This window comes from Gopherus evgoodei, chromosome 7, assembly GCF_007399415.2.
Source record: "Gopherus evgoodei ecotype Sinaloan lineage chromosome 7, rGopEvg1_v1.p, whole genome shotgun sequence".
Lineage (NCBI taxonomy): Eukaryota > Metazoa > Chordata > Testudines > Testudinidae > Gopherus > Gopherus evgoodei.
This window is the reverse complement of record NC_044328.1, coordinates 99,531,109-99,542,396: the sequence shown is the minus strand read 5'-3', so window position 1 is coordinate 99,542,396 and position 11,288 is coordinate 99,531,109. Positions and strand designations below refer to the sequence as shown.

The window sequence follows — 11,288 nt, the reverse complement described above, 5'->3', positions numbered from 1 at the left end:
GCTTCAGGGAGGCAACATGGAGCTGCCCTGAAGAGACAGCGTGTCAGTGCCTCTCTGCTCTGGAGCTGGGGAAAGGCAAGCGGGGGGTGGGGGCAGCAAGTTGGGGCCCGGGGACACTCAGGAAAGGCGTGTGGGGGGCGTAGGTGGGGCTGAGTCTCCCCCCCGGGCCCTAAATATTAGTGGAGCTGGGCCCCTAGGCTCTGAATACTGCTGGTGCCCGAGCACCACATGGGTATGGAACTTGCCGCCTATGCCCATGATATCAGTGCATCTCATGCTTGCTAACATGCATCTTGGCTTTTTTCCTGTTTGTCTGGAATGCGATAACTGGAGAATGACACATCAGCTCAGTTCCAGGCATTCCACACAGGTCCCCAAAGAGCCAACCATTGGTAATGGCCAGGATGGCTTTGTCTCAGTGACGATAGAGGACTATAATATCATGTATGGTATGGGGAAAGTGAATAGGAAGTGCTATTTACGCCTTTACAGAAGACTACAATTGAGGGTCACCAATGACATTAATAGGCAGCAGGTTTAAAACAAAGTAAAGTACTTCTTTATACAACGGACATTCAACCAGTGGAACTCATTGCCAGGGGATTTTGAGAAGACCAAAACTATAACCGAGTTCAAAAGAGTATTAGATAAGTTCATGGAAGTAGGTCCACCAATGATTATTAGCTAAGATGGTCAGGGACGCAACCCCATGCCCTTAGGGTCCTTAAACCTCCAACCACCAGAAGCTGGGACTTGATAATTGCCCAGCTCTGTTCCTTCTCTCTGAAGCATTTGCACTGTCCACTGTGAGAGAAAGAATACTAGGCTAGATGGGCCATTGGTGCGACCTAGTATGGTCGATGTTCTTATGAAGTGTAAGCATAGAGGTGGATGTTCCTGCTACTCCGCGTGAAATCAGACTTGACCCAGCTATTGATTAAAATTCTGGTATCTTTCTCAAGCCTATTCACTCAGCTCAAACTTTACAGATTGGGGGGCAGAAGATATGGGTACAGTGCATTGTGGGAATGGTAGTGGAGGACTATTCAGATTTGATACCTGGTACCTGCCCCTCCAACACATCCACACTGAAGAGTGGGGCAGGTATAGGGTAGTAGGCCTCAGCTAACCCAAGCATGTACCCATATCCCTCAGGTGAGCTGGCTTGCTCAACACCTACTTGCCCCGAGCATGCGTTTAAAGGGTTTGAGTGTGGACAACAGGTGGGTTTGGGCACAACTTCAATTCGGACACAGGTAGAATCAGCAGCATAGACGTACATGATCTTCCCATGGGCTGGAATCCAAGCCCTGAATATCCAACCCACTTGGCATTTGCCTTAGATAAAGGCAGAATGAAATGGCAAGCTGACAAGAGGATGTGGAAAGCACAGTCAGGAAAGCCAAGGACCTCCGATTCCAGCCCCATGCAAGAGACATCGCTCATCCCTGTAAGTACTGAGGGCAAGGTACTGCAAGAGGGTCTAAAGCAAGCAAGGGATACAGCTCGGAGGGGCGTGGGGGGGTTAACACCAGATGGCCAATCCTGGGAAGAGTTTGTCCAGCAGCTCTGGGCGGTTCTATTTGTTCTAGTCCTATTTTTGCACCTGTAGCAGTTGTGGCAATTTTGTAACCAATAGGTTTGTGTCAGGGAATCTTTTGCTTCACCAACAATGGTCTAGAAGTCAGGACTCCTGGGTTGTTTTCCCACCTCTGCAACCTGAGAGAGTTCTAGTGGGTTAGAGCAGGAGGAGTGAGATCCAGGACTCCCGAGTTCTATTTTCAGCTCTGGGAGAGGAGTGAGGTGTAGTGGTTAGGAGCCAGAACTTCTGGGTCCCATTCCCACACGTACAACTATCAGTGTAGCCCTTAATTAAAAACTAGACAGTGAAATCTGCTGCAGAGAGTATGTCAGAGCAGCCCTCAGTGCAGTGCTTCCCCTGTGGCAGGTCCTGACCTGACAGGCACATCTGCCTCAGTTTCCCCCTCCAGTCACTCAATAACTTCATTTCAGGCTCTCTTGTCTCAGTATGATTCCCCCCTTGAGGCTGGCTTATTACAACAAGCTAGTCTGAATAGTCCATAACAAGAGTCCCAGACGTAGTCCACTTCTGCCCCCAGTGCAGCTACTCATTAAAAATCAAGCTGCCCCATCCCACGGTGCCTCACATACCAGCACCTTCAGCCCCAGACTCTGTTCATCCTCTCCTGTCCTTGTACCAAGATGGCCACCCCAGCCCCTTCCAACAGGAACGCAGCCCTGCTTTTCCCAGCAGGAACCCACTCAGCCTCTCTTCTGGGACCCTCCCTCAAACCCGTTGGCCTTCTCGTTGTTCCTCAGGGTCCAGCTCTCCAGCCCTGCAGATATCAGCAGATCAGCCCCTCCACTGCCCTGCTGCCTTCAGCCCTCTCCAGCCCTTGTCTCTGGCTCTGAGCCAGTAGGTAACACCCTCTGCAGCTGCTGCTCCAGCCCTGGCTCGGGCACACCACCCAAAAAACCTCTCTTGCTGCTCACCTACTTTCAGCCTTCTTCCACAAGCCACCTTCTGCTTCCTTCCAGGAATCCTGCAGTCGGCAAGTCTCAAGCACTTCTCACCTGAGTCTTTATAGCCTCCAGGTGCTGTCCTGCCCTCTTAATTGGCTAAACAGGAGCACCTGTTTTAGCCCAAGGGTGCTGGACCTGCCAGCTGCCTTGTGCTAAGGTGATACAAAGCAAACAGCCATGGGAATGTGGCAGCAGCCCTGAGCTTGACTCAGGCATCTCAGTAAGATTGTGCAGTGCAGGGATGCCAGGCTTACCCCAGGGTTAGAGTTGCCGGACTGTCTCACACTTGCCAGTGGCAGAGGGACACTGGACTGGAAGGGATGAATGTGTGCACGTACACATGCAATGCGGGCTTCTTGTGGCATGCAGGACTCAGACTGCGATTGTACACAGTGGTGTAGTGCAGTGTCACCTCTCTCCATTTGCTGTCTTGCTCGCCGAAGTCTTGAGGTGTCCTGGTTGAGAAACAAACCTAAATATATGGACTGAGTGTAACTGATGTGACACCTGCTTGAGTCTGCAGAGAGCCTGAGCCAATTGCTCTGAGAGTGGGGGAACTGAGTGTAGCTAGGAGCGTATGGGCTGAATGCTGGCATTGCTGAGTGACTTCTCATCTGCCACTGGTTGGGTTTGTGAACATGGAGTCACTTTGTCTCCAGGTCCAATCAGCCCTGGCTATGGGATTTCAATGGTGGCCCCCTCCAGGGGTCTTCATTGGAATTAAGCCATGGATGAGACCTGGCAAGTCAGTAATGAGGTGGCACAAAATGGGAGTATATACAAGTGCTAATCCTTTTATTAGCCTCTAAACTCCAGGGCTGCTCAGCCCCAGCCAGTCTCATACTGGTTCTATTTGGCCCCTGGCAGGGAGTGAGAGTTTCATGGCTAGAACAAACCATGGCATCAGGACCCCTGGGTTCTACTCTTCATCTCACAGAGGGGAGTGGTCGCCAGTGCTTAGAGCGGGGGACAGCATCAGAGCTCCTGGATTCCATTCCCAGCTCTGGATGGGGAATGGGGTCTAGTAGTTTGGGGAGGTGGGAGGAACTGAGAGTCAGAATTCCTGGATTCCATCCCCATCTTGTGGGCCGGAACATGGGAGGCTGGGGAGCCACAAATCCCCAAACAGCAGAAGCTTAAAGCATATTCCCCTGGGGATCGGAGATGCACCGGCTCAGAGCTAAGTTTACCCTTTTGTATGAGTCTTCTCCCTTCCCCTCCAAGTCAGCAGCAACAGTGGACCAGCCTGGGCTAGCTGCTCTTTCTGTGGCAGGGCTGGAGTCACCTGATCCCTCCCCCAGACCGTCCTGCCCATGTCAACACCCTGCTGCCCTGCAGCGTGAACTCTAGTGAGTAACGGGGCTGTCTGTGGCTCTGACACCCATCTGCAACCACCTACACTCATTAAAGAGGAGCACTTCCCTCTCAGCCTCCTGCCCCACAAAGCAGACTGAGGACCCAGCCCCACCGCTGCCACACCAAGACGATCATGCCTCTCTCCTCTGTAAGTACCAGCTGCAAAAAGAGCCCCCAGAACTGTCAGTCAAACCTGTTAGCTCAGCTGATCTCTGCAGCTGTTTGTCTGTCCCAGCTGAGCCATGCCTGTCCTAGTATCACTCTCTCATTTGTGGGGTGTGTTCAAGGGGTGCAGGATAGCATCTGGGTGTCCGATTACTGGGCCCCCCATGAAGGTCGGCTCTTGGCATGTGTCCTTGAGTTAAATATAGTCTTGGCCAGACTGGCTGGCAGGAAGAGGAGGTCCTGTTACACTGCAGCTGGACTTGTTTCCTCTCAGTGGAGTGAAATCAGGGAAGGATATCTCTCTTCGTCAGTTACAGAGCCGCACTCTTCCCTCACAAACCAGCTGCAGAGCAAGAGGGATTTGATTGCTTAGTTGCCAGGCATCCAGACCTCCTGATCTGTGGGAACCTCTTAAATTCTGGGCTGATTTGCTCAACACTGTGACAACAGATAGGAGGTTTATCCTGCAGTGGGCGGTATGAGGCAGACAGACCTTGGGAGTTCAACGGGTTGGCTGGAAAATGTTTGGGTTTCTTTTTCCCCTCATGGAAAGTTTTTGACGAAATATCAAGCTTTTTTTTTTTATCAAAACCTGCTGAAAATTGAATATTTTTGGTTAGAAACTATGTATTTTTAGCCAAACACTGAATAATTTTGGCCCCCAAAATGAACAGTTTTGAATAGGGTGACCATACGTCCCATTTTGGCCAGGACAGTCCCGGCTTAAAAATTGGCAAGAGCAAAGGGACAAATGCACAGTTTTGCCAAAAAAAAGTGGAGTGTGACCCCTATTAGGGCATGGAGGAATATACAGGATGGAGGTGGGGGCAAGCAGCACTGCCAGCCCTGTGTGGGAGAGAGGGCTCAGGAGAGCAGCTTGGGCTGAGCCAGCCCTGCACAGGTGGGCAGCTGGGGGGGGGCTTGGGCTGGTCCCACACTTCCAGGGGAGAGGAGCGGCTCGGGCTGGCCTCATGCAGTGTCCTGTTCTCCCTTTGGGAAAATATGGTCACCCTAGTTTTGAATCAAAATTGCCAGAAACTGATTTTTTGGCCCCAAACTGACAATATCTGAATACTGAAATCATATATTGTCAGTCAGAAACTACCAAAAGTTGAATATTTTTGGCTGAAAACTGCATATTTTTGGCCAAAACAGAGAACTTTGCAGCCAAAACTGATGAAACCAAAACAGTTTACCTTTTTCACAGAAATAAAATCACTTTTTGGTCTTTTGTAGGAACTATGATTTTTAAAAATGAAAACTTGAAGATGAACATTTCTTTCCATGAACATTTTCGTTATGTCAAAACCCCAATTTCCCTATTGAAAAAAACTTTTTGATGGAAAATTTCCCCCTGGCTCTTATTCCCAGCGGCAAAAGAAAATCCCGATTTTTGAGCCAATCTCGTAATGTCTCTTGCAACTGCACTCCTGAGTTTGAACATGCGGGGTTGTGGCAATAGTGTAACATTTCTGTTTTAAAACTCATTTATATTATTTCTGGCTATTTCCCCTTGCAAGAGCCTAAACATTTCCTCTCTGTGATGGGGTTCCTGGGGTGCCACCTGGCCTGTGGGACTCTGTCCCTCCAACCTGGGGTATCCTCATGCACTGTGATGCTGTATCAAGTTACAAATCTCTAGCAGGTCCTGCACCTATACAGCCATCTACAGACAGGGACACACCCAACAGAGTTACATTAATGCTTCTCCCAGCCAGTCATGTACCATCAATAGGGAGGTTCCAGCCAATTCCCACCAGCTCCCAAGCCTTGTACCCCAGAACTGTACCATCCTGCCCTGGTCAGAAGCCTGAGCAGTGTAAGTTCATTACCCAGTCCACTCCCCCACCTCCCCAATGTGGAGAGGGCACAGACTAGCCTTTGTAAACTGAGCTGAGATTTCCCAAGCACTTCAACCAAAAGAGAGTTTTAGGTAAAATAGAAAACATATTTGTTAACTAAAGAAAGATCGATTTTAAGTGCTTATAAGTGGCAAGCATAGAGATCAAAGTTGGTTACCTAAGAAATAAAATAAATTCACAGTTTAAGTTCTATAAACTAAATAAGATTTGAATGGAGTAATGTCTCACCCTGATAGATGGTACAAACATGTCACAGATCTTCAATACACAGGCTGGAACTCTCTGCCAGACTTGAACCACCCTCCCCAATTCAAAGTCTTTGTCCTCCAGACCTTTCTTCCAGATGGTGATTGGGGGGTGAGTGAGGCCAAGCCATGATGTCACTTCTCCTCTTTATAGTTTCTTCCCTTGCTGGAAAGATCTATGGTTGTGACATGGGTGTCTACCCCCATTGGCCAAGCATTCTCTGTCCTCTATGTGATATCTCTGAGAAGTCTCCATTGTATACAGCTCCTGGGATAGTCGATTCTCTTTAATGGGCCAACAGCACATCTGGCTACTCCATTGTTGTACCTGAAAGGTTCATTGTGGGTGTTCCCAAACTCACAACACTTTTCAGTAACACATACATAGAAAAACTTCATAACTTCACATACGACAACACATACAATCCAACAGGATATTAATGTTCAACAGATCAAGGCCTTTGATGTGATACCTCACAAGGCATACTTTGTGCAAAACATATCAATTATATGACATGGGTGTGTATGGGGATTCTAGGGTGTGGCTTTGAGCTACAGTGCGTCATGCTCTCCTTCCTTGATGATATTTATGGCAATGAATCTGCCTCGCCTCTGGCCCAATTTTAGCTTTTCTTTACCAGCAATGACCTAAACAGGTTCCCCAGGAACCACAACAATCCAGTGTCCATTCATGCTACTTTGATGTGATGCAAACACGTAAGTTTCTTTTATCAATTACTCAGGATTTACATAGGTGACACATTTGAATTAGTCAAGGGGAAACTGAAATCTTAATTTCTTTAAAACACAGAAACGCTGAGAAAATAAGTCATTCTGCTTCTGAAGCTCAACGAAAATGCCACTTAAAGGGGTAAGTACTTACTGAAATGGCTTGTATATCAGAATAACTTGCATTGGGCTTGTCCTTTATTCATAGATTCATAGAACCATAGATTCCATGGCCAGAAGGGATGGTTGTGATAATCTAGTCTGACAGCCTGTCTAACAAAGGCCAGCAAACTCCCCCAGAATAATTCCTAGAGCAGAGCTTTTAGAAAAAACATTGAATCTTGAGTTCAGAATTGTCAGTCATGGAGAATCCACCAGGACCCTAGGTAAGTTGTTCCAATACTTAATTACTTGCACTGGTAAGAAGGAACATTTCGACTTTGACAAATTGCCATTTGCAGATGGAAAAAAGTTGCATAGAATCATAGAACTGGAAGGGATCTCAAGAGGTCATCCAGCCCAGTCACCTGCATTCAAGGCAGGACTAAGTCCTATCTAGACGATCCCTGACAGGTGTTTGTCTAACCTGCTCTTATAAATCCCCAATGATGGAGTTTTCACAACCTCCCTGGGCAATTTATTCCAGTGCTTAACCATCCTGACAGTTAGGAAGTTTTTCCTAATGTCCAAACTAAACCGCCCTTGCTGCAATTTAAGCCCATAGCTTCTTGTCCGATCCTCAGAGGTTAAGAAGAATAATTTTTCTCCCTCCTCCTTGTAACAACCTTTTATGTACTTGGAAATTGTTATCATGTCCCCTCTCAGTCTTCTCTTCTCCAGACTAAACAAACCCAATTTTTTCAATCTTCCCTCATAGGTCATGTTTTCTAGACCTTTCATCATTTTTGTTGCTCTTCTCTGGACTTTCTCCAATTTATCCACATCATTCCTGAAATGTGGTGCCCAGAACTGGACACACAACTCCAGCTGAGTGGAGGAATTACGTCTTGTGTCTTGCTTACAACACTTCTGCCAATACGTCCCAGAATAATGTTTGCTTCTTTTGAAACAGTATTACACTGTTGACTCATATTTCACTGATTTTTGGCCCCAAACTGACAAAATCTGAATATTTAAATCACATATTTTCAGTCAAAAACTACCAAAAGTTGAATATTTTTGGCTGAAAACTGCATATTTTTGGCCAAAACGGAGATTTTTTTTCAGCCAAAACTGATGAAACCAAAATGGTTTCACTTTTTCATTGAAATAAAATCACTTTTTGGTCTTTTGTAGGAAATATGATTTTTAAAAATGAAAACGGATCCTTTCCATGAACATTTTTGTTATGTCAAAACCCCAATTTTCATTTTGAAAAAAAAAATTTGATAGAAAAATTCCCCTGGCTCTTATTCCCAGCGGCAAAGGAAAATCCCAACCAAGTTCCCAACCCCTCCACAGCCAGAAGAAGGCGCAACCTCAGGTCTGCCCTGAGATTCTGCACCCTGTATGCCATAGACCTTAGTGATGCATGAACAAGCAACCCACCTGGAGACCCTGCCCCAGGTGCCTCCTAGTGGCAGGAGAAGTGCCCTTCATAACCCACATGCCTGAGCCAAATCCTTTGTCCAGCTTCTCTTAGACCTCCAGCCTCTGAACCACTCACCCTTCTGCTTATTTTAGTGGCTAACCCCTCTTTCTGGTTAATTGCACCATCTTCATTGTACATTACCCCTCTTCCCCGCATCTGATCCAGAGTCTGCTACAGCTGCAAACTGGACCAGCTGGGTTCCTTAGCTCCAGGGGCAGAAGCTGGTGCTTTGGGCTCTGGTGTTTGCCAGGACAATCCCCTCCAGCAGTTGGATCGGCCACCCTGCTATGCTCTCAGAGTCTCTGTGGTGAGGGATTCCCTGATGGAGGGGTAAGTAGGTAGGTTTGCTCCTCCTCCTCTCACTAGTCATGCTGATTTTGCTCCAACAGGTGGAACCGAAGCCTGGGGACCTGATTGAGATTTCCCGCTTCGGATACCGGCACTGGGCCCTCTACGTGGGCTACGGATATGTCATCCACTTAGCTCCCCCCAGTAAGCACCCTGCCTGGCACTGCCAATGTGTGTGTGTGTTGGGGGGGAAGCGTGAATAGAGGGTGCTGATGTACAGCTGTGCCTGGGGTATTGTCGATATTGGGGATCGAGCCTGGGACCTCTGGGTCTAAGATCATTAAGCCTTCAGGGCTTGAGCTCATATAGATGGTTTATTGCTTTAATATCCTCTTTCTTGTATGTTACACTTTGTTCCCACTGTTAAGACTAAACACTACTTGGGTGTAGGGCAGTGTCTGGTTGCTGCACACGCCACAGGTCACAGGCTCCAAAAGGGAAGACCCACAGGTGCCAATCCCAGCTGGACCTGCAGAGTAGGCAGGGCTGATCAACAGGATGCCATAGCCTAGGGCTCAGCTTAAGAGTAGGAGAATCATATGATTCCATCCCCAGAGAGGTAAAGGCACGAGGCCTGACACCTGAGAGGGTACACTGGGGACAAAGGTGCAGCCAGCCCTGTAGCTGGGACACGTGCCCTACTTGGCTTGGTCTGAGACACATCCCAAGTGATGGAGACTCCAGGGAGGGATGGAAATCCCAAAGTCCATCCAGATCTGTTAGCACAGGGTCCATGTGTTTGTCCCGGATCCCCAGGTGAGGTCACCAGAACTGGATTCTCCAGCCTGATGTCCGTGGTGGCTGATAAAGCCGTGGTGAGAAAGGAACCCCTCTGGGCAGTGGTGAAAGACGATGACTACTGGGTCAACAACAAGCATGACAGGAAGCTGCCCCGGCGGAGTGTGGACCAGATTATCCAGGAAGCAGAGTCTCTGGTGGGGAAGACGATGCCATACAGTGTCACCAGTGAGAATTGCGAGCACTTCGTCACCAAGCTGCGCTACGGTGTGGCCAGGAGTGACCAGGTGGGGGCAGAATGGGCCCTGCTGTGTGTGTGTGTGTGTGTATGTGTGTACACACACATGCCATGTGAGGCCCTGCTATGTGTGCCCATGTAATCCACACACCTCCTGGGTGTGGTGTTCTGTCCAATCTAGTGATACCGAGCCCACTTAGAGATTAATGAGTCTGTTCTTACACACAGACCCCATCCAAGATAGGGGCCCTCTCGTGCTGGGCTTTGCACAGACACACAGCGAGAGACAGTCCCTGCCCTGATGAGTTTACAATCCAACTAGACAAAGCATGGGAAGGGAGGCCCAGAGCAGGGAAGGGACTTGCCCAGGGCCAGGAGTAGAGCCCGGAATACAACAAAGGTGACCAAAGACTCAGCACAACTCCTGAACCACAGTTACGTTGCTTCCACTGAACTGTGGAGATTGGATGCCCTAAAATGGACTTTAACTCAGCATGGTTCTTGTGCCATTTACTGCTGTGTTTAAATCCTCCTGGGGTATCCAAGGCCTCCTGACCAGGTCTCTTCTGTACTTTGCAGGTCCGAGATGCCATGGTTGCAGGGATGGTGGGGATCGTGGGCATAGGAGTCCTTGTGGCAGCTGCTACATTCATTGGCTCATTGCTCTCTGACAACAAGCAGGAGGATGAATAATGCAAACATTGGCCTGGGCCAAAGACCCGAGCAAGATTCATGGGAGCTGATCTTTACTAGCTGGCTTAGCTTCTCACCTGCTTTCTTCTTTTGGATCACTGCCTTGGGAGTTTGTTCTAATGGTTAATCACTGGCACTGTGAAACATTGGTGCCTTATTTCTAATTGGAACGTGTCTGGCTTTGACTTCCAGCCATTAGGTCTTGTCCTGCCTTTCTCTGCTAGGTTAAAGAGCCCTTTAGTGCCAGAGATTTTCTCCCCTCATGAAGATACGTATACAAAGTAATCAAATCACTTCTCAACTGAAGCTAAACTGATTGAACTCTGTAAAGCTCGCACTGGCAGGCATTTTTTCCAGCCCTCAAATACATTTTATGGCTCTTGTCTGCACTCTCTCCAATTTAGCAACATGAATGTTAAAGCAACTAGTGGTTTTGGACATGTGGGACATTCTTGGTGAGTGTGTGTATAAATCTAGCCAGAGAGATTCTGCAGCAGATCTACAAGCTTGCACCAGCACTAACAGATTGCCTGGGTCACGCTGAACCACATGTCGTTAAAGAAATAAAAGCATTGCTCACATGCCTGATACTTGGGTACGACTGCTCTCTGAAGGCATTAGACACAGGCGTGTTTAACAAACGCTCCCGAGAAGCTGCAGGTCAATAATATTGTCTTGTGATATTTGTTGCTTTTCTTCAAGCCCTAGCTCCTGGAGCCATGTGAGTATGAGGCAATCTCAGCTTTCAAAAGGTTTCTAGCCCTCCTTTGTGCAGAGAA

General features: G+C 48.1%; 1 protein-coding gene across 3 annotated transcripts; it reads left to right on the top strand.

The window, feature by feature from the left end:
* Positions 1–1,384: 1,384 nt before the first annotated feature.
* Positions 1,385–11,059, top strand: LOC115655357 (phospholipase A and acyltransferase 3-like). 3 transcript variants are annotated; one of them, XM_030570733.1, is made up of 6 exons: positions 3,872–3,893; positions 3,974–4,048; positions 6,984–7,043; positions 8,882–8,984; positions 9,597–9,865; positions 10,396–11,059. In XM_030570733.1, exons 3-6 carry the CDS (start codon positions 7,029–7,031, stop codon positions 10,507–10,509), a joined length of 501 nt encoding a protein of 166 aa, XP_030426593.1. In that variant the 5' UTR covers positions 3,872–3,893; positions 3,974–4,048; positions 6,984–7,028; the 3' UTR covers positions 10,510–11,059. The 3 variants fall into 3 exon arrangements, with proteins under 3 accessions (XP_030426594.1, XP_030426593.1, XP_030426592.1); XM_030570734.1 differs by lacking the exons at positions 3,872–3,893; positions 3,974–4,048 and adding an exon at positions 1,385–1,450; XM_030570732.1 differs by lacking the exon at positions 3,872–3,893 and having other exon boundaries at positions 3,910–4,048.
* The last annotated feature ends 229 nt before the right edge of the window (positions 11,060–11,288 follow it).

Coding starts and splice junctions, on each gene's coding strand:
- LOC115655357 (XM_030570734.1), top strand. Junction 8,985..9,596: donor CATCCACTTAGCTCCCCCCA/GTAAGCACCCTG, acceptor CCGGATCCCCAG/GTGAGGTCACCAGAACTGGA. Junction 9,866..10,395: donor GTGTGGCCAGGAGTGACCAG/GTGGGGGCAGAA, acceptor TGTACTTTGCAG/GTCCGAGATGCCATGGTTGC.